General features: G+C 29.9%; 6 protein-coding genes across 16 annotated transcripts; 3 read left to right on the top strand and 3 right to left on the bottom strand.

Annotated features, from left to right (window-relative positions):
- Positions 1-239: 239 nt before the first annotated feature.
- On the top strand, positions 240-3,011 carry LOC122566063 (the record flags this gene model as incomplete). Its single annotated transcript, XM_043722780.1, has 2 exons — positions 240-551; positions 678-3,011. Coding segments are annotated over 2 exons (426 nt in total), but the record flags the coding sequence as incomplete, so codon positions are not given.
- Positions 3,012-3,277: 266 nt separating this feature from the next.
- Positions 3,278-8,228, bottom strand: LOC122565998 (copper chaperone for superoxide dismutase-like). Of its 6 annotated transcripts, none has more exons than XM_043722651.1 (7): positions 8,210-8,228; positions 7,675-7,873; positions 7,406-7,595; positions 7,262-7,328; positions 6,993-7,174; positions 6,779-6,921; positions 6,217-6,484 (listed from the first exon to the last, which is right to left on the bottom strand). In XM_043722651.1, the coding sequence occupies exons 2-7, from the start codon at positions 7,853-7,855 to the stop codon at positions 6,474-6,476; spliced, it is 774 nt and encodes a 257-aa protein (XP_043578586.1). In that variant the 5' UTR covers positions 7,856-7,873; positions 8,210-8,228; the 3' UTR covers positions 6,217-6,473. The 6 variants fall into 6 exon arrangements, with proteins under 6 accessions (XP_043578581.1, XP_043578586.1, XP_043578585.1 ...); XM_043722650.1 differs by lacking the exon at positions 8,210-8,228 and adding an exon at positions 7,944-8,193 and having other exon boundaries at positions 7,675-7,898; XM_043722648.1 differs by lacking the exon at positions 8,210-8,228 and adding an exon at positions 7,944-8,193 and having other exon boundaries at positions 6,788-6,921.
- On the top strand, positions 7,026-11,639 carry LOC122566002 (basic salivary proline-rich protein 2). Of its 2 annotated transcripts, none has more exons than XM_043722660.1 (7): positions 7,026-7,092; positions 9,051-9,279; positions 9,475-9,551; positions 9,621-9,702; positions 9,791-9,998; positions 10,078-11,273; positions 11,361-11,639. In XM_043722660.1, exons 2-7 carry the CDS (start codon positions 9,220-9,222, stop codon positions 11,568-11,570), a joined length of 1,833 nt encoding a protein of 610 aa, XP_043578595.1. In that variant the 5' UTR covers positions 7,026-7,092; positions 9,051-9,219; the 3' UTR covers positions 11,571-11,639. The 2 variants fall into 2 exon arrangements, with proteins under 2 accessions (XP_043578595.1, XP_043578594.1); XM_043722659.1 differs by lacking the exon at positions 7,026-7,092 and adding an exon at positions 8,805-8,947.
- Positions 11,640-12,529: 890 nt separating this feature from the next.
- On the bottom strand, positions 12,530-15,669 carry LOC122566003 (protein O-glucosyltransferase 2-like). Of its 3 annotated transcripts, none has more exons than XM_043722661.1 (8): positions 15,453-15,669; positions 14,655-14,778; positions 14,284-14,495; positions 13,979-14,190; positions 13,662-13,906; positions 13,330-13,567; positions 12,955-13,254; positions 12,530-12,860 (listed from the first exon to the last, which is right to left on the bottom strand). In XM_043722661.1, the coding sequence occupies exons 1-8, from the start codon at positions 15,661-15,663 to the stop codon at positions 12,741-12,743; spliced, it is 1,662 nt and encodes a 553-aa protein (XP_043578596.1). In that variant the 5' UTR covers positions 15,664-15,669; the 3' UTR covers positions 12,530-12,740. The 3 variants fall into 3 exon arrangements, with proteins under 3 accessions (XP_043578596.1, XP_043578597.1, XP_043578598.1); XM_043722662.1 differs by having other exon boundaries at positions 12,955-13,242; XM_043722663.1 differs by having other exon boundaries at positions 14,655-14,865; positions 15,453-15,583.
- Positions 15,666-18,340, top strand: LOC122566006 (F-box only protein 42). Of its 2 annotated transcripts, XM_043722668.1 has the most exons (8): positions 15,666-15,797; positions 16,206-16,309; positions 16,414-16,757; positions 16,842-16,999; positions 17,080-17,210; positions 17,332-17,471; positions 17,541-17,677; positions 17,756-18,340. In XM_043722668.1, the coding sequence occupies exons 3-8, from the start codon at positions 16,500-16,502 to the stop codon at positions 18,294-18,296; spliced, it is 1,365 nt and encodes a 454-aa protein (XP_043578603.1). In that variant the 5' UTR covers positions 15,666-15,797; positions 16,206-16,309; positions 16,414-16,499; the 3' UTR covers positions 18,297-18,340. The 2 variants fall into 2 exon arrangements, with proteins under 2 accessions (XP_043578603.1, XP_043578601.1); XM_043722666.1 differs by lacking the exon at positions 16,206-16,309 and having other exon boundaries at positions 15,669-15,797.
- Positions 18,341-18,565: 225 nt separating this feature from the next.
- On the bottom strand, positions 18,566-22,477 carry LOC122565997 (pre-mRNA-splicing factor syf1 homolog). 2 transcript variants are annotated; one of them, XM_043722645.1, is made up of 16 exons: positions 22,298-22,477; positions 22,067-22,215; positions 21,669-21,990; positions 21,487-21,604; positions 21,305-21,405; positions 21,076-21,217; positions 20,806-20,957; positions 20,508-20,728; positions 20,263-20,425; positions 20,088-20,201; positions 19,850-20,012; positions 19,657-19,766; positions 19,378-19,581; positions 19,084-19,297; positions 18,853-18,999; positions 18,566-18,709 (listed from the first exon to the last, which is right to left on the bottom strand). In XM_043722645.1, exons 1-16 carry the CDS (start codon positions 22,337-22,339, stop codon positions 18,633-18,635), a joined length of 2,439 nt encoding a protein of 812 aa, XP_043578580.1. In that variant the 5' UTR covers positions 22,340-22,477; the 3' UTR covers positions 18,566-18,632. The 2 variants fall into 2 exon arrangements, with proteins under 2 accessions (XP_043578580.1, XP_043578579.1); XM_043722644.1 differs by having other exon boundaries at positions 21,305-21,604.
- Between the last annotated feature and the right edge of the window lie 32 nt (positions 22,478-22,509).

Raw genomic sequence — 22,509 nt, 5'->3', positions numbered from 1 at the left:
TAAAATTGCCTTTTATGAGTACCTATAAATCTTAATATCTACTATAATAATTTTTTATCTTTCAAGTAATAATGTGCCCGAATAGACAAAATTATCAAAAAAAGAAAAACATATTATTGGTTCATATAAAATGAATCTTCATAACGATTACTCTTCTAAATCACGTGAGATTATTCTTCACAGTATCTTTTATCGATTCTAAATTTTCTTTATTTCATTGAATTGAACATTCATCATTCTGTTTATCTAAAAATCAATTAGGTGGTCATATTTCCATAACACCACAGATGATACTTGCAGCGATAAAAAGACTTCACTTACGTAAAGTTTATATTCCATCGAATCTCATTAGCGAATATTTACGTGCTTCCTATCCAGTTGAAAATAATGTAAGAATGTTTACCGAAGAATTGAAGAGAAAATTGGATTGTGCTGTACGTGTTGGATTAATATTAAAACACGGAGAGGATTTGTATTATTTACCTACTCTAAGGCAAAAAGCAAATGCACTTAAACCAGCGTTCACTGCATTTTGGGAGATATATAAAAACGTAATTATAAATATATCATTATGTGTCCTACAAATTTTGTTCAAAATTAAAAAATTTTTTAAATTCATATTTATAAATTTGTATTATATTGTCTTTAATTAAAAAAATTTCTAATATTTCTTTCAGTATCCTAAATTCCGTATCTCAAAAGCTAGGAATCAGAACAAAAATCATTCTACATTAAAGAAACGAACTAAAAACAGGAAATATTCAAACAATAATGACAACCATAATAAATAAAGACATAATGAATTTTAAATGAGACCTTATTATATAGTAATAATAGTGGTATAGTTTATTTTCAACCTTCTGATCATAAAGGGAACTCGGTTTGCAATTATTTTTGCTAGTGCCTTGCATTTTTATTTAATCATCTAAATACACATTCATACACTCACACACAAAACCTTATTTTACTATTACAAATTTTCTTTTTTACTATTACAAATCTATTGTCTATCATCTACCTAATTGTTATTGGGTCGCTCGAAAAATTCGTTCCGATTTTTAAGGACAATTCAAACGCAGCACATTTAAATTTCGAAATAGATTTATTGAATTATACAGGTACAATTGTGTAAGTGCCATTTTGTTCTACAACCTTTCTCAATCTTTCACGTGACTTGAATATTATACCCTCCTAGAACCTCTCACATTTTTCGACGAAAAACTTTTCAATATGATTTCTTACATCGATCAAAGAGTTAAAGTTTTTGCAATATCTGGTGAATATGGTGGGTAGGGTAGCACATTCCAACCAAGCTCTAATAGCTTTTGGGTTAAAGTTACATTAAGTTACACTAACTTTACATAAAGTTAAAGTTACAAGTTAAAGATACATGGGTCTCGCATTGCTCTGATGAAACACGACGTTCTTCCGATTCACTAGTTCTGGACGTTTTTGTTCAATTGCTGTCTTTAATTCGTCTAATTGCGAGCAATACCTTTCCGAATTTATCGTCTGGTTGTTTGGTAGATGCTTATAATATAGAATTCCTTTCCAGTTTCACCAGACACAGAGCATAGCTTTCTTCAGATGAAGACCGGGTTTTGGTATGGCTAACACTAAACCTACTGTAACCACTTAAATGATCGTTTTTTAAATTTCGTTTAGAATTTTTTATATACAACGTTATTGCACAGCCATTTAGCTTCACGACTTTTCTTATAATATACGTACAATGAATTTTTTAATATTCACTTCTTTTCTTATTGTGTGTTTTCTGAGAATAATATGTAATCCGTCCTACCTATTACGACTGGTCATTTGACTGGTTAAACGATTTATATTTTCTTGTAATAGTAGTCTCTCTAAAACTCAATTCTGAAACTGAAAGCGGAAGTAAACAGAGGCATTTCGAATGTTGGGAATTAAATGGGATCTATCTACTGCAAAATTACATGCATAATTTTTAAAACTATATGTTACGACCGTTCGCGGAGAGACGCGATCGCGAGGAAAGCGCGTCAGCAAGAGGCATAAATTCTCGCTACGATTCAGATAATCGACGCCGCGAATTAGTCGTCGTTCCCCTGTTTCGGTTAAGATAACAGAGGCGATTTAATGAGGTTAACACTGAATTAACAAGGTTAACAAAAAATGGTATATTGGACGATACATAAAACAATATAATGAAACGCCACAAATTATTTTAAGGATTATGCAGTTAGTTTGATACAATAATTCGACTCCACTTTACAGTATTCCTTTATGTATTTGGTAGACTAGGCGACTTGGATTTCGTTCGTAAGATTCTCTTAGTGCATTCCGTTCGGATCCTCAATCGATACTGATTGCCTTTCGATGGGCCCTTTGTGTTCTATGGGAGGCGATCCCCACCATGCTCGGGTCACGCCACCAATCACGCCATGATTACGCGTGTCACCTTATGAGTGCATTTAAAATAACGGAACGAATATTTAAAACTGAATATTTATTATAGATTAACTACTTTAACAAGATTTGCGCTTTAATGAAATTTATTTAGACACTGAGATATAACTTATATGAGATATAACTATAACTAACTAAAAATCACTGATAAGTTGTTATATTACTTATCTATGTGCTGATAAAATACATTTGTAAAATACATTATACTGCCCTTTATAGGAAACAAATGGAAAAACAAAATATTGACATATGATCAATTTTATTAGCCTATAATAACAGAAATTTAAAATAAAAAATAGAATTGTGTATTCAATAGAATGTGAAATATTCCAAGTAATTTCTGAAATAATAACAATAACGTTCAGCCTCCTGTCATTGAATTTTCTCCAGCAATCAATACACAGATATAAATACTTAGAAACATTAGTCATAGATAAAGTCAAGATTCAAAAAGTCAAGCATAATTAAGTACGTGCTTATTAGAGAAATAATATTCAAAATCAATTTTTTTTAAACAAAGCCTTGTATGATAAAATTTGATTTCTATTTCTTATAAATCATACCCTTTACAATTGTCCCATGTAACTTGTAAGTTACAAGATAAAGGATAAAATAAGATAAAGAAATGAATCTCATATAATTATTAATAACAAATACAAATTATAGTTGTATTACATTACCATCCACTTTATTTTTATGTATATTGAAGATATAATAATTTATTCTATGAAAAATATTAATTCAATTAAGACTTAAATTCTATATACATATCAAAATATACTTGTAGATATAAAATATATACATACATTAGTATATAGTATAAAAACATTACATACACTATATGTGATGCAGTACAGAATTAACCACAGAGAATTCCGTTTATACCAACTACATTTATTTCAATGAAACTTTATTGATTACCTGATTAAACAAACTCCTATTGTATAAACAAAAAAAAATATACTATTTATCCCCTGGTATATAAATGGAGTTCTACTGTAATATTGAGTGAAAATATGCATTATACATGGTTGAGCATAGTAAAACGATTATTTGGATCATAACATGCTTCATTTAAATCATCATCTGCACTAAAATATTCAGAATCACTTTTAGCTGAAATGCTTTCTTTAGACTCTGAATGTTTAGGTTTTGTTCTATGTTTTTTACGAAGATTAGTTCCATCCTGAAACTTAAATGGAAACATTGATTTGACTTTAAATAACAATGTATTAAATAATCTTAAGAGACTTGGAGACATTTGAAGAACAATATTTATGTATTCTTCAATATCAAAGCGCGTTTTAAAATTACTACTCAGATTATACAATAAAGTACCATTAAATAAATTTGCAACTTTGGTCTGTGGATAAGGATATCCCAAAAGTGCATTCAGATTCATAGTATGTCTCAGACAACATTGAAACTCTGCGAATACATGTACAGTAAATCTATCAAATTTTTTTGGATTCTTATATAATTCTTTATTCATATTAAAATGAGAGATAAAGAATGGTGCTGCTAATACACAGTCATTATAGTCAATTTCATTATAGGCTTCTATGATTGTACCATTGTATTGATTATCACATAATTGATTCATTGTATAGCATGAATCAGAATTGTTCATTTTCCTCTGTTGCTTCACAGTTTCAATTAATTGACTATATCTTTTCTGAAAAGTATACATGCTTCTGTATCTTCCAATTTTGGAATCGACTATGTTAAATAATATACAAATAAATATAGAATATAAATAACATTCATGAGATAAAGAACATTCTTCTTGATATATCCAATATTTAATACATCCAATATACAACATCCATTCTGGTGGAAGTTCATTTATACAATCCATATCTGTAATTCCTAAAGTATTGTTTAAAATCTCTCTTTGAGTAAGTGATGGGATATCTCTAAGATTGAATAAAGAAGGTAGTCTAAAATTATTTATAGTCTCTGTACTCTGTAACTTACAGAATATAATCTTTTTATTTTGTGTTCTCACCATATATTTCATATAACATGTTCTACTAATTATTGCTGATTTTAAAATCCCAAATATAACACTAATAATTTTTAAGCTTACTATGATACTAGAAGGATAACGATAATCTTCCACCTGTACAGGGCAAACATATATGTATCGAACTATTAAATCCATAAAATATTTTGGATATCTGCCCATAAGAAATTCATTTACAAACCACATAGGCAATTTACTAACAGCTACATTCTGAGGCACTAGTTTAGTCTTACTATATGTATTTGCTACTTCAATTTCATCATCTTCATCTTCTTCTTCGCTTGATTCATTATTTCCTTCTTCGCAAACTTCTTCTATGTATGTCAATGAACTGATATCTCCATCAAATTTAAAACTTCTATTCAAATGATATGTATTTACATGAACAACATAATCTTTTGAAAAACCTAGAGGTAGAAGCATCTCAGCAGATGCATTTGTGTAGCTATTTATATTGATCTCTATTAAGTCTAATATTTTTTGTCGGATAGGCTTAATTAATCTACTTAAAACTTCAATGATAGCTTTGTCCAAAGTGTAATTGCTCAGCCACTTCAAAGTTGTTTCTATACAACATTGTCGATGATTATGCTTTTTTCTTGACGCTCCTCTTAGCTTCAAATGGCGAAAAAAGTTCTTGAATGTATTACATTTCACATAATCATTACCTAGTAATATTGCAGCCAATGGCAACATTGATTGATGTAGTCCTTTAAAAGATTTAAGCAAGTTCTCAACTTTATAAATTTTACAGCATTTCATATAACCATTTCCATTTGGATTTTTAACTACATAAGTATCTAATGTATCAAATGGTATATATAATGTTCCATATATATAAAAGTCAGAGTCATAGCTGAGTACTGGACAATTCAAGATCCTTGCTACTGATGCTATGTCATTATCAGCTTCGAATAGGCATTGCACATATCTAATATTCTTTTCTCTCATTACATCTATAAAAATTTCTTGTAACATTAAAGGAAAAAATTTCATGTTCCTTTGATTGAGTGGAGAAAATGACCATGCAGCACGGACTTTCTGTTTAGTTCTTTTTATAATAGTTCTAAATTTTTTATTTTCGCTACCACCATCAAATAAAACCAGAGGTGTTACTTTACATTTTAATAAATCATTAAAGAAGTTTGATACACACTGCGCATAATTATCATAATCACCACCAAATGCACAATTACATTTTGCGTACAAATTATATATTGAACAATAAACACTGTTTCCATCGATTACCAAATATGTATTGTGCAGTTCATAATACTCCAAATAACGGTCAGAATGATTGTTTATATAAGTAGTTAATCCAGGAATTCCCATTATGAATTTTTTTCTTTACACTTTTTTGTAGGTTTAATGTCACAAATTAAACATACTGTATATTAAAAGTCAGTCTCTGCATACTGTATGAAGGATTTTATGTTTATGTACACGCTAGCAATATAGGTTATGTGAAAAGAATACGTGTCTTTCGTACGAACAGTTTTATATTACACAATTCCGATGAAAATGTAATGAACAAATACTATTTTTATTCCTATCTTCAGTCTTCAATTTTTATCACATATATATAAATGAAGTTAGGTTTGTACATTTCTCTTTAAGAAATCAATGCTGCTTTGTGACTTGCAATTGGTTTATAATAGCTTACAAAAAGGTTATACAATTTATATTATATTTTATAATGAAACATGTATAATGTTTGTGAAAAAATAAGGTTATTAAGGTGAGAATATTTATATAATATTTTATTATTTATAACAAACACAAATTCTAATTTTATTACATTATTACTCTCTTTATTTTATATTCTAACACTCAAAATGTAATAATTTATCTTATGCAAAATATTTATGTTGGAAACTATACTAAATCTATGTATTACGAAAGATATAATGCAATTTGTGCTTTTTTCTATCATGCACGTAGAAATGTTTTACTGGAATGATTCAGTTTGCAAAACCCAGTTTGTAGCCTCTTTATATATTATTTATAATTTTGCTGAAAAAGACGAAAAAAACAAAAGCTTATATTAAAAGTCGTTATTTAAATAATTAAATACATATATAAGCAGATTAAAGGTAAAATTAAAAATTACTTTATAAGAATTACCTATGGACGAGTCGAATTTATTATTATTTTAAATAAATATTAAGTATATATAGAATATATACATGTGCAGAAAATGTATTATGTGAAGACATACTTGAGATCCATAAATATGATTATATTTTAACGTTTAATATTGTACTATATAATTACTAAAAAGATACTAAAAAATTTAAAATACTATACAATTGTTACTTGCTCCAGAAAAATCATGTTTAGCTTTAAGTGCCTTATCCCTTTCATCCCATAATGTAAGTCCATCACAAGCACAGATCTTTTTTGTATTTTGAAATAAGCCAGATGAACGAGCAATTATACCACAGGCTAGTCTAAAACATACATGAATGTTAAATATAACAAATCGTTATATGCATCATAATAATGTCACTGTAGTATTTACTTATTTCCACTATTTCCATGTATTTTAGATTCTGGATCAGCACCTCTTCCTAAATCATCTGGTTTTTCTGTTATAATTAAGGATCTTCCAATAACATCAGGTATTTTTACAAGTTTATCTATTATTCTAAAAGTAGCTCTACCAGAATCATTGACCATTATATTTCCCAAATCTCCAACATGCTGTATAGTAAAATTTTTTTATTTCAAGATACTAACTATTAACCATGGAGATTTCTTTACAATATGAACACAAATCTCAATATTTACCCGTCTAAATGCATCATCTTCAGGTCCACCATGTAATGTATTATTTGGGTTGAAATGTTCTCCAACACTAAAAATGTGTCATAAAATATCTCAAATAAAAAAAGGAACAAAGGAAAACAAAAAATAAAAATTCTAAATGCCTACCTATCACACCCTTGAGAGATATCACCACATTCATGAATGTGCATGCCATGTTTACCAGGTGCTAATCCATCAACTATTCCATCTATAAGGCATCCATCAGGAGTTTCTGCAAATCTTATTACACCCATTATTTTATTATCTACGGTATATCCTGAATTCCCTCCTAACATCGCAACTGCACTAGAACTATCTATAATGTAAAATATTGCTCAATTTCATATTTTAGAGATATTATAATAATATAATACATTATATTACTATGTTATTACCTCCATATCCCTTTAAAACAACTTTTCTCCCAGTCAGTTCAATTTTTTCTTGAATTATAGAATATGGTAAATTTGTTTCAACTATAACACTTCCTTTTTCTAATGATATATCAATATTTTTAATTCCATTTACGCCAATTAAAGCGTTCCGTACCGAATCAACGCATTTTCGACAAGTCATTTCCACCGCAAATTCGATCTAAAATTATAAAAAATACTTATTACTATAATTGTATAATATTTATTTTTCAGTTATTTTTATTATTTACTTTTGCTGTAGTCATTTTATATAATGTCTTTACGAGCAAAATCAGTAATTTTTTTCTCGATATTGCGAAATGAGATAAATTTATTTTCACTGATTTGAGGTTACGTTTTTCACAATATGATACAGTTATATGATACTTTTACATTAAGTGAATGGTCGAAATTATGCCGGTAAATAGGAAAGGTATGATGCCATTTTGTAAGATGCTTTTAGTAAATTTTTATGAAATTATACACAAAAAGTGAGAAAGTAATTGCCATTACTAACGCAGGAATTCTATATCATAGAGGATAAAAGATATTTCAAATTGCATTCGGCAGATATACAAATAATAAATTGGTAATATTTCTTTGTATACAGATGTAAATATAGTAATTTCCATAAATTAAAAAAAAATTATTTTTAAATCAAAATTTTTCATTATAGGCAGTAACAATTATTTTTTTCAATTAAAGTCATCAAAATCACCCTCTAGCCAGTAATATGTACTACGTTACATGAGATAATCTGTATATTCTATCTAGTTTTATTTAATATAATTTGTGAAACAAAAATTTCACTTATGTGTTTCACGAAAGGGATGAAGCGAAATGTGAGTCTAAAACTCTTGTTAACTTATGCATACAATAATAAAGATATGAATTTTTATCATTCAATTAAAAATAAAACTTTTAACTAATTTCCTCATAAGTTTCTGGATATTTCTACTATTGATTAATATACAGGAGTATAAGAACTCTTTTCAATGTATACATTAAAATCTATTTTTTAAACAAATGCATGCAGGTTTTCACTAATACATTCTAATAAGTAACGGATTTTGAGTTTTTACTATCGCATTCCTACGGTATATTTTGTCACAATAGTTTGCGCGTTTGCCACACGGTCGCTTTACTCCCAAGCTTTCTATTTTAGATATGGACAGCCACCATATCTTATTTGTAAAACTAGAATTTTACAAAGCAATTGCTAGCAGTGATTCGCTATATTTAGAATTTTTCTTCGGTAAGATTCTATCTTGGCAAAATAAGATTATGCATTTTGATTAGTTTTTCGAGGCAGAGTTACGTTGAAGGTAATAACTCTTTTTTAAACGTTAAAATTACAGTGCAACAATGTGGGCTATCAATACTGTAGCAAGGTTTTAAGGCTTCAAATGAATATAAGCAGTACAGAAAAGAAAACTAACGACTGGGAGATTAAGTGAAGAAGAATAGGAGTGAAAATAAATTGCATCCAATCGTGATTTTTTGACTATTGATAAGTTATCTAAAGGCATGTCCGTGACCTTTGCTCAACGCGGCAGGCCGCCACCGAATCCTGCTCAAATACAGAAGGTGATGAATATCATATATTATCACTAATATTGTATTGTACTAGTTTTCTTGAAATTTCATTTTTTTTGTTACATGGTTTTATGATATTTAATAAGATAATAATTAAAACAAAGTAGAAAGAATGTATAGTCTATAATGTTATGATATTTTACAATATTGAATTAATCATTTATATGAATAAATTTGTTGATATAGATGCTTGATGAAAACAGTCAGCTTATACAAACAATACAAGAATATCAAAATAAAGGAAAAGCACAAGAATGTATACAGTAAGTGATAAATGTTTTCAAAATATATGTAAGTTATATTGGTATATTTATAATATGATTTCTTTTTAGATACCAGCAGATGTTGCATCGCAATTTGGTATATTTGGCATCCATTGCTGATGCAAATCAAAATATACAAGCATTGCTACCAGTAAGGAATATTTTAAATATTAAAGAAATATTAAGGTATAATATTTAAGTTAGAAATATATTAATGTTATCGTTGTTTCTATAATTAGCCTCCACAAGGGATCCCTAATGGACCCCAACATGGTATGATGAATCCACAGGGCATTCCTAATGCCCCCACAGGATCAAGTGGTCCTGGAGGTGATATGCCTCCAAATACTCAACCAACATTACCAATGTCAAGCTTTAGTCAAGGACAACCAATGACACAAGGTGGATACCGTGGTCCTGTTATGCCTGGACAAGGACCTATGAATAGTATGTTATGTTCCAATATAATATAAAATTTTTAGAAATTAATGTTATCTTTTAACTCTAATATACTATTATTTCAAAGGACCACCTGCTGCACCTGGACCACAACAGTATAGAGGACCTCAGGGTTACCCTCAACAACCTTCTCAACAAAGTTATCCTACGCAATATGCCAATCAAAATCCAGGCACCAATTATCAAGGACCACAGGGATCTGCATATACTCCAGGTCAACCAAATCAATATGGACCACCAAATACTTCCCAACAACAGGGATACAGCACATCAACGCAACCGAACTATGGTCCTCCTACTACCGTGAATAGTTACGGTCCTCAACCAGGTGGATATCCACCACCAGGAACAACTCAACCTCCTACAGGATATGGTCCACCACCACCGAATCAACAAGGCTATCCTCCTTCTAATCCTTCTCAACAAAACTTCCCGTCAAGCGGACAACAGCAACAGCCTGGTCAATATGGTAGCCCTAGCCCACAACCAAATTACCAACAACCTCCGTCTCAAGCTCCGCCTCAAAATGCATACGGAGCTGGTCAACCCGGAAATTATCCTCCTCCTTCATCGCAAGCATATGCAAATAACGTTCCACCTCAAAATTATCCGGCTCCCCCTACTTCTAGTGCTCAACCTCCTCAACCTGGATCTCAACAAAATACTGGTCCTCAACCGAATTATGGTAATCAACCAAGTCCTGGTCCTGGTGCAACGCAATACGGTCCAGCTTCTACATCTCCACCATTCAGTACTGCCTCTGCAAGTGGAGTAAATACCTATGCTCAGAGTAGCCAACCAACTAGTACACCGTCCGCTTCAACTCAAACTTACCCACCAAGTAGCGCTCCACCATCTACTTCGCAAGGTGGAAACTACGCTCCACCGGGACCTGCACCATCCGGATATCCCGTACATCAAACACCTCACCCAACGTCTCATCCGCCACATCAACCACCGCATCAATCCCCACATCAACCTCCTCATGCTCCTCATCAACCACCTCATCAACCTTCTCATCAATCAACTCATCAACCTTCTGCGCATCAATCTCCACATCAACCACAACAGTCTCAACAACAATCTCAGACACCGCCACAGCCTCAACAGCAACAGTCTCAGAGTCCTGCTCCAAGTGGATTTCAGCCACCTTCAGGTCCTCCACAGGGTCCTGCTCCACCTCCGGGACCACAACCACAGCCTGGATACGGACCAGCTACTACACAGACATACGTACCACCGACACCAGGAGGACAGCCACAGGTACAGATGATTGAAAAATATGGAGCATGTTTTAAACTGTTATTAATATAATATAAATTATACTTAATATAAATATATAAATTCTAGGTATATACTCCTCATCCACCTCAAGGTGGTCAACATTATGGACATCCACAATATCCTCCTCAGAGTTATCCACCGCCACCAGCAGGACAAGGATATCCTCAATATCCACCGCGTCCACCTGGTGGACACATGCCTCCCCCCCCTGGACCTCAAGGACCTCCTCCACCAAATCAGTATGGTGGTTATGGATATCAGCCACCTCCACAATAGAGTATATATTAATGTAAATTCGTACGATATTCATTATAATATAAAAATGATTTAACTACAAACTCAGAACAAATGGTATATTAAACTTTAATTTAATTCTTGATAGCATATCGTCCAGTGTTATATAATGAAACAAATAATAGAAAATATATATATTATTAAGGAAAGGTGCTGCTAAAATTTTATTACGATTGTAATGAGAAATCAAAACTTTTTGAATATTTTTAATTTCCTCAAATAAGATATCCAATTTAACATTACAAAATATACTTCGTTACAAAAAAGAATTTGTAGATATTGCAAACTATATACATGGTCTAATGTGTACAAAGATCTTCAAAAGTTATATCTTAAAGTTTCATTTTATCGAGAATAACATCGTTGGACAAATATTTTATTCATTAAAATATTGTTATAAATCTTTTAATGTGACATCAAAGTTTTACTTTTGTTTGTGGCTATTTAATTTTGTTTATTTAATTTTGTAATACACACATGCTTATGCTGCACTTAGCGATGTGTGTAGTTTAAGAATTTTGGTGTTCATAATACAGCATAAACATATCTGTCACACCAAGTTATGATATATGACACATGATACAATATGTACTAAGTATTTACAGCTTTCAGTATATATTTTGCTTTAGAATAAATTTGTTATTTATTTATCTAATTTTATATTTTCTTGATTGTCATTAAAAGATTTATGAATTTATACATTGATTTTTATGTTTTCCTTGAGGAGTTCTTTTAATTTTTACATAGATATATAAAAGAAGTTTTCATCTAGGTAACAAAGAGTACAATATTTTTTTGTGAATACTACTTATGCTAATTTTATGTATGATAATTTTTTAGTCATTTTATATTACAAAATTTTTATGTACAAAATTTCTCTTTGTTCTCCGTTCATATAATATATTATCTAAATATATGTTTGGATGATTAAAACCAGAAAATAATCTCGTAAAAAGATATATTTTCAAATTTTGGAAATAAAAAAAGTGGGAGATTTTTTATCATTATAATGATTTGAGTATTTTGAAATTTATCGTCGTCCTTATCTTATAATTTACTGTAAAACAACGATTCTCGTTTACAAGAAGCATACAAAAGTTTACATGTTATTACAAAATCGAGTAATCGTATTATTTAATAATTTGATTAATATTATAGCTCCTCTTTAAGTTTTCCATCGGCGTTGTAACATTTACAAGAATGCTTGGGTTGCAGCACTTCTTCCATATTATCTAATACTTTAACTTTACTCTTTAAGCGTTTACTCCATTCCTGAAGTGTAAAAAAAGCATGTTATTCTATGATATATATTTAAGTAAAAAATAAATGAAATTGAATCTGCATAAGTTTTGCAGGAATTTCTTACATGAAACAAAACTACATGATAGCATAATACATTATCTGGTAACAAATTATCCCTTGCAAATTGTCTAGCAGATTTGGCAATCTGTAGTACTTTTTGGTCATGTTCTTTAGCCCACATAATTTTTTCAACAAGATCTGACAGATCCCTTTTAACAGATATGTAATGTTTTCCGGGTACAAGATTATTGTAAAAAAATTCATAATACTTTGATTCTTGTTTTAATAATAAAGCATCGCCAGCAAGTAAATATGGAAGACGATATGCTGCTACTGTACCATCTATACATAACTGATATTTGTACTGCAATGTTATTACCTTTTAATTATTTTTACATTTGTATTTAAACTACATAATTCATAGCTGTGTTCATCTTACCTTGAAAAAATGAAAGAAAGACACATGGCTTTGTTCTGGACCATATTTATCCATTTCATCTTTAAAAAAAAAGAAATTTGTAATTGCAACATTAAATAAATCAGGATATTTTCTAGAAATATCAATTAAATCGAGTCGTTCTCTACGGGAATCTCGACCACGCCAAAATACTTTTTCTATCTTTTCTTTCCATGGTGTATCGGTATTACCTTGTATAGACAGCATATCTAACATTACCCTGTTTTACATGTAGTATTAGTAAATAGAAAAATGCTTAGTATACCATGTATTATGATCTAAAATAATTGTTAAAAATGCGATTAAATTACTACCTTCCCATTTCTTCTAACGATGATTCTGTGATATCATAAGTAGGTATAACAATATCTTTAGTGTCAAAAGAGCCACACCAAGAAAAGATAGGATAATTTTTGCCCTCTTTTGGAACAAGTGGCCAATCCCCCAAATTCACAAAGAATTCAATATCTGGCAATAAAACTTTGCGAGTAAGAGATAGGAGGATAGAATCCATAAATATCTTAAAGCCTACATAGCGGCCATGACATTCCCTAAAAATCTTATTTCATCTAGTTTAATTCATATATAGTCTCAACTGAATTTTAAAGTTACAGACTGCAATAGTATTTACTTTGTTAGACTGAATTACATAGTGACATAGACTAACGCTTCCTGGCCGATCGTATGTTTTTACAATACTTTCACGCATTTTGTCAAAGTCAACATTTGGAAAAGGAGCAAGATCATCTTGCATTTGTTTATAACTTTTTGAACATCCTAAATTTTCTAACCAACTATTAATAGAAGAATTTGGACAGTAACATTCTTCTTCGTAAACAGGTCCTAAAAATTTTCATCAAATTATTTATATCACAGAAATAATTATTTTACAAGAGGTAATAAAAAAACTTATGCAGTAGATAACAAATGTAATACCTTTAGACTCCACCAATAGGATAGGTAAATTATTATGTTTCATTTTTATTTTTAATTTGAAATTGAAGCACGTATTATGTAATTTATATCTAACAATAAAACTTCCATCTTTACAGTCTAGAATTTGTGTCCATATATGACACATGTATCCTGTTGAAGTTTGCCCTTGTATGGATACAGTTATTATATCTTTTCCAGGTGATTCTGTTAAACTAAAGCAATTTTTCAGTAAGTGAAAAAAAAGAGATATATATATTTAAAAAACATAATTAAACTTTAGTGATGAATTCATATTTAGATATTTCCTATAATATATAATATCATTTTTTTTAAATATATGTATCTATATGTAATAAAAATGAAAAACATACTTTTTGCCTTGTAGGTCGATAAACTGTAGAAAAATATATCTTGCTCGCATTGTTACTTTATCTGGCCTCAATCCTGGACCCCAAATTATTGTTTCCGATGGATTTATTTCAGCATTTCTTCCTTCTTGTTGGCAAATAACCAACAATAAAATCAATATAAATATCATTCTTATTAAAGATAACTGTCGATAGATTCAAAGCGCCTGATACACTGTAGAGACGTAAATATAATTCTTTCGTGTATAAAAATTCATTAAAAAGATTCACAAAAAAAGTTTAAAATTTATCAAGGCCTCAAGTAAAATAAGTTTATTTTCTTTATCATTCTTTAATCATTATCACTCTAAGTATATTATAAAAAATATTTATTTTTAAAATAAATCCAAATCGGTTATTCCATAGACAACGTTCTTGAAATCGAGAGTAACGAACAAAAATCTAAAGTTCATCGGAATTATAACTACAATTCTTTTCCCCAGTTATGATTTTCTATAAAGACATCGTTTTGTACGCAAATATGAATACATAAGGAAAATAATTATTAAAAGAAATTGATAAAGAAGGAAAGAAATGAAATTAACGGGACTTAAAAATTTCTTAATCACTGTTAAATGAATATCAACTCTATGATAGTCAACATGTAAAGATCCGCCTCTAGTATTATATCGTAGCTTCACATATACTTTTTAGTTTTAGGTTATTTTTTTATTTATGAAAATTGTAGTAATTTGTCCTGTATAATTTTGTAACTTAATGAAAAGATTAAGTAAAATGCATAATATGTATAGAATAATCTACCATGACATGAAGATATTGTAAAATTGGTCGTATACAAAATTCCCTTAATTTTCAGATGAGAATCTCTCACGTTTGCAGAATGGGCGAAAAGTAACAGGAAACATGGTTTTCGAATCTTTAAGATAGTAACAACTTTCATCTGCCTGGGAAATTTCCCAAATTGGACATAATATAAAAGGAAGTTCGTCGGTAGAACATTTTTAAGAAGCATTTAACGCAAAATGGAGTGTAATATTGATGATTTGCCAGATGTTGTATTAGAATATATTTTAAGTTTAATTCCACCATACAAGAATCTTCAAGAATGTAAACTTGTATCCAAAAGATGGTTTCGTGCCACCAAAAGTATGTAAAATACGATTATTCTCTATATAGTGGTTCACGAAAGTGTGGAAACGCTTATAAAAATCTTTTATGAATGTATTGTATTATATGTGTTATATGACACATTTCGACATTGTATTAACATCTATTAATATTGTAATTGGACACAGTATGCAGATTATATTAAAATTTGAAACAAATTTTTCAATGTATATGGAAACTACAAGATATTTAATGCAAGTATATGTTTTGTGGAGGTTGAAAGTATTTAAACAGTCAATTATTCATTATATTAGTAGCCCTAAATATTTAGTAGGACCATCTTTAACATGTATTATATGTTTAAAGTGGTTATTTGTGCTATATGCTAATTTTTTATTAAATGGATGTTTGCAGCAAATGTCTTGTAACTTCTATATCCATTTTCAGATTGGTTTCAAATGTTACTAATATAACCATGATCATGTTTCATCATAATAAAATTTGAAATTGGCTCAATATTTGTATAACATATACATAAAAATTTCCCTATGGTAAGTGTTCAAATACTTTCATAAGCCACCATAAATATATCTGTAAGTTTTCATCAGTGTTGATATATTTCTAAAAATTAATAAAATCCATACTTTTGTTGCAGATGTAATACAACACAATAAAACACATTTTCATAAATCTGTGGCTTACGGATCATTGCTTTGGAGTTCATGGCCATCCAAACACTGGATGCCTACAATTGCAAAGAGACATTCACATTCTGCTTGTACATATGAAAACTCTATGTATGTTTTTGGTGGATGTACTGCTACGTGCACAACATTCAATGATTTATGGAGATTAGATTTGGATACAAGAAAATGGGTCAGATTAATTACAATGGGAACTTATCCATCTCCAAAAGCTTGTGCTACTATGTTGTATTACAAAAAGAGTTTCATTTTATTTGGTGGCTGGTCTCACCCAGCGCTATATTCTGTTCACCAGGTATAATTAGTTAAAAGTTATCACTAATCGGAGTAGAAATATTTAAATTGGAGAAATATTCAATATTGTTATGTATGTTTTCAGCAATCAAGGTTGTTCAATGAATTACATGTGTATTCTATAGAATCCAATAAATGGATTGCTATAAACACCTTGGAAACACCCCCACCTACTTCAGCACATTCTGCATCAATTCACAAAAATTGTATGATTGTTTTTGGTGGTATATGTAATGGATATAGGTAAAATATATAAAATTACAGCATGCTGTTTAGTAATTATTAATTTGATTTAATAACAACAAAGTACTATTTTGAGACAGATCCAATGACGTGTGGTGTTTAAATTTGGATTCCTATAGTTGGCATAAGCAAGCTACTTCGAATTTGAAACCACAACCACGTTATGGTCAGTCTCAGATTGAGCTTGGAGATAAACATCTCCTTATATTAGGTAAAGTTTTCAAAAATAAACTGAAAATCCTATAGATATTAAAGATCCTTCCGATTGCAAGATTTTCTTGTAATTTTTTTTAAATGTATCAATATAAATTTCTAAATATCAAAAATATTAGGAGGTTGCACTGGACCTAATGTTGCTATGAACGATGCTTGGTTATTGAAAATGGAAGGTACAGCATGGACGTGGAAAAAAGTAAACATGCACAATACTGAATGGGCTCCAACACGTATTTGGTGCCACCAGGCTTGTAAGGTAATATTTTGTTAATTAACATACAATTCACGATGTTTTGTATCGTTTAATTATTTTTTAATTTAATAGGTAGGAAATCATGTTATTGTTCTTAGTATAAATAAGTGTCAGAATAAGCCAAACGATATGAGCATATCGCTCAAGAAAGTGACTTGCCAAGCAGCACCTTCATCAAGAACAAATAATTCATTTCCATTACATGCAAGGTTTGATCATATAAATTTATTGTTGATACTGATCATAAAGTTACTGATATCCATAATTGTACCATATTTCATTTTTAGACAAGGGAGTGTATCTCATATTGATAGAGACGTAAACATTAATGGACGACATGGATCTTTCTCAGAAATATCTGTACAAAATCCACGTCCTTCACATCATCTACCTAATTTTACGAAGAATTTAACTTTATGTTATGATAATATGTTAAGTATGACCGCTTTTCGCAACGAACCAGTGCGTTATGACATTAACAGTCATCGACAACGACAATTAGAATCTCTTCGTAGAATGGAAGAAAGTATTAGAAATCGAAGAACGCAATCAAAATCTGCGAAGAAAACAAGAAATACGTTATCCATATTTGTGTTAGACATTACGAATGTTTTATGCGATGAATGTAGTGCTTCGTGGATTCCTTTAAAACACAGTGATCAGTCAGGTCCTAATGAAAGAATTCTTTATTCACTCGTAGCTGGTCGTGGTGAATTAATAGTGTTTGGAGGTATTGCTAAAGAATATATACAAAACCATCCTGATATGGATGAGCCTGAAGTCTACAATGATCTCCATTTTATAAATCCACCAAGATATGTTATTTAATATTTTTTAGGATAATAAATAATACACTTTTATGTTCGATAAAAGATAATTTAATTTTGTTAGCCTTGACTTTGATCCTATCATGAATTATCATTTACTAAAAATTAGTTTAAATGATATTATTAAAAAATTGTAAGAACATTTCATGATGAATAGTTCTAAAATACTGATTTGATTCCTGTGAAAAAGAGTTATATAGAAAAATTAATTTTTGTCGCTGAAAGTAATATTTTGTTAGCTGTATCAATGATGTATTCCAATTACAAATCTTATATTTTATTGCAAATTTTATTATTTACATTTTTTTCCGACAATATAATTTATACATCATCTTCTTTAATCATCTTCACCATCAGTTGTCTTCAAACTACCAAATACTTGTGATGGAATAGTTTGTTTCTCAACAGGTATGTCTGAAAATAAAGATACGAATAAGAACATAAAATATAAAATATGTATGTCGGCATTAAAACTCTCTCTGAAGCAATTTATAAATACATTACATGCGATGAAATGTAATAAAAATTTTGATTTATTATTATATATTCTATATTACCTTCCTCTACATCCGCTTCAGTGTCATCAACGTCATCAATATCAATATCTATTTCATCCGGATTGTTTACTTGAGATTCTGCTTTACCATCTTTTTCTATCGCACCACGAACAAATTTAATGCTGTCCTTATATGTGGTAATATTATCTGCAATATTATATTTATTACTTTAGTAAAACTATATACTTAATTTTTTCAATTACTTCTTTTGTGATATAACAAGATCTATACCCTGTGTTTTACTATCCAAAAGACGCATTGCATCTGTTGGTATATCAGATAGTGAGTTTGATGTATTATTTAACATTTGTGCAGACATCATATTCACTTGAGTGTTGTACATAGCTTGTACACTACGCTTAATTCGAAGCATTTCACGCATAGTATCTTCATTACCATGTCTCACTTCAAACTCTTTCCATATTTGCCAGAAATTTGAAGCCACCTAAACGAGGTATAAAAATATACATATATGTAATATTAATTTTAACATTATCTTTAAATGATTCAAACAATACTTCATACCCTTGGATCGCAAATTTGACTGCAGTGCGCATATATTGCCCGAGCTCTGTCAACTTCTCCTAATTTCGTCTCCATTTCTGCAAACCGTAAACACATTTCTCTCGTATTATCTTCATTAAGTACTTCGATAGCTTTTTCATATATCTGTCTCGTTTTTGGGACACCATATATGTCTGCTGCTTTTTTAATATATATGTTGAACATCTGTAAGACGTATACATATACTGAATTTTTACTAAATCTATGTTCGTTACATTTTTATAAAATATTGCTTCATACCTCAAATTTTTCTTCAGGAAGAACAGCGTTAGTTGCTCGTTCATATACAGACATTGCATGCCTAGCCAAACCATGTTCCTCTTCTAATTTTGCATACAGTAAATACAAGGCTACAATAATATAAGAAAATTAATATCGACATCATTTTTTGTTGTACTTATAATTATATTAAATATGTATTATGTAAAAATACCTTTGGCATATTTTGGTGGACAAAATTCTAAACACTGTTCAAATAAATCTCGCGTTCGTTCTAACTTTGTTCCACCATAACGTTTTAAAAATTTTGTAAGATACGTATTCCATATATCATAAACGTTAGGCCATTTGAAGAGTGCAATACCTTTTTCATAAGCCTAAAAACAATAATTAAATGTTATAGAAGATGATTATTAAGATTAAATAGTATTCCTATGTAATTTAATATATACTCTGAAAGCTTCTTCAAAATATCTATTTTCTTCGAGAAAGAGTCCATAATTAATAATGATTTGCGGTGTTGCGATTTTTAGATCTATAATTTTGTCGTACACAGCTTTGCATGTCTGCAAATGAAAAAGTACAAGAATTTAAAATTTTATAAATAAAGTTATTTACAAAATATACCTTGAAAGTCCCAAAACTTTCTTCTAAATCGGCATACATAGACCAAACTTTTAAAGATTTATACAATCTCATTTGAACTGTTTCTGTCTCGTCATGGTAAGCTACCTTACGGAATGGCATAGCAGTAGCACGATGCATAAGTTTTAACGCTTCTTTATAATTTCTGTATGAACGAAGTTATTACGTTAGTTACAGAATGACGATACAATTAAATTACTATCTTAGAAAACAATAGGATGCCATACCCATGCCTAATTTCCATTTCTGCCCATTCACACCATACAGAAGCAAGATCATCGACTTTAGTATAGGGAACATGAGTTGCTTTCTCGAAAACTACTCTAGCGTCTGCTATTTGACCATTTTCTTCATAAAATTTACCAAATTCAACCCACAAAGTATGCAATTTACCGACTGCTAATTGTGGTTGTACAGTCTGTACAGCTTCTGTATATGTATTAATAATCTAAAAAGAGAAGTTATAATTTATAACAATAAAAAAGTCGTTAAACAATTTTTGACTACAAAGTTTCATAAAAATACCTCGTGTGGTTGTCCCTCATAAAGCCTAACTCTTTTATGCCATTCTTGTACATTATGAGGATTTTGTCTGAGTAATACAGAATTCAGAAGTAATAAACGCCTTTCCATTAAATGTTCAAATCGTGCTAATCTCAATTCTAGATCTATATCATCTGGGAATACGATTATAGACAATAAAAAATTATAAATTTTATGTACTAAATAAGATTATATAGTTAAATATATGTATATATATATATATATATATATATATATATATATGTCCTGTACCATCTTCAGTAGGATTTTTTGCAGCTTCTTCCATACGTTTGCTAAGACTAAGTTCTTCAAATTGTGCATAAGCATCAAACACTTGAGTAAAGTCTCTAACAGTAGTCACTGTTTGTATTGCTTCTTCATAAATATCCCTCGCCTGTACAAAATAAAAATATTGAAATTATACAGTAAAAAAACATAAATAAATTATATTTTTACAAAACCGAAAAATTATTTAAAATACCCTTTCGAATAAACCGCTACGAACATAATAATCCGCCAAAGAATTCCAAAGAGGGCCTAACTGATCAGTATAACGTCTTAAACCGCCTCTAATAATTGCATCTACATTAAGAGATTTTATTTTAGAAGGATTCTTTGATATTAAATCACACAATTCATTCCATAATTGATGATTAGACTTCCCATGCTTTGATACAAAATCATCTTGATTGACAATTTGTGCAAGTTTCACAGCTGCTTCGTCAAGCCTCCCGATTGATATCAGGTATTCTATATACTCTTCTGTATCTTCTGGAGCTAGCTAAAAATAAACAACACATTATTAAATATAGGTCATTAAGATATATAAAAATATTCTATTTTACCTTAAGATATCTTCTAAAAACTCTGACTGCAGTTTCATAGACATTATGCTTTTTTAAAAATTCAATATACAATGGCCATATACGATGATGTTGCGTGATAGGGAGAGCTCTAAGTGCTCGATCAAAAACTTGACGAGTACGCGTAATATAACATTGTTCTGTCATCAATGTGCAATAGTCCATCCAAATTCTGGGCATTTTATGCATAAAAACCAAAGCACGCTCAAATGCATTATTTACATCTTCATAAAGCGGATCTGTTATGCACCTCCCTTTCAATTGGTTAACACGTTGACGTAGATAATTGTACCATAACTTATAGCTAATCAAAAACAAGAATCTGATTATTTTATAAAAAATTGTTTGACAAAAAAATGCAGAAAAGACATGTCCTCTACCTTCCAGGAAGTTCCTTTAACGCTCGTTCGTACACAATGTTTAAATTACTGCTTTTTGTACTTTTTAAATGATCTATATAACGTTGCCAATGTTTCACAGAATAAGGATTTCTCAAAATTTCTTCTTCGTATGGTAAATCTTCTTCATTCTATTCCATAAAAAAGACAAATAAAAGAACAGTGACGTTCCACACAAAAATAAAGTGAGGTTATATACAATAAATTACTTACAAAAACATATAGATTTCCTTCTGGATCTTTACGTTCCAACATTGTTGATAATTCTAATAATTATATGAGGTATTTAATTCAAGTACAATAATAAATTAGCAATATTCCATACGTATAATCAAATGATAATTGTGGGGTTATATTTGAGGTTATTTTTTACTACAATATTTTAATATACTTCGTTTTAACCGCGTTATATTAAGGCGCTATTT

Source organism: Bombus pyrosoma, linkage group LG3 (genome assembly GCF_014825855.1).
Source record: "Bombus pyrosoma isolate SC7728 linkage group LG3, ASM1482585v1, whole genome shotgun sequence".
NCBI classification, from domain to species: domain Eukaryota; kingdom Metazoa; phylum Arthropoda; class Insecta; order Hymenoptera; family Apidae; genus Bombus; species Bombus pyrosoma.
Note: the sequence above shows the minus strand (reverse complement) of the source record. Positions and strands in the feature narration are given on the sequence as shown.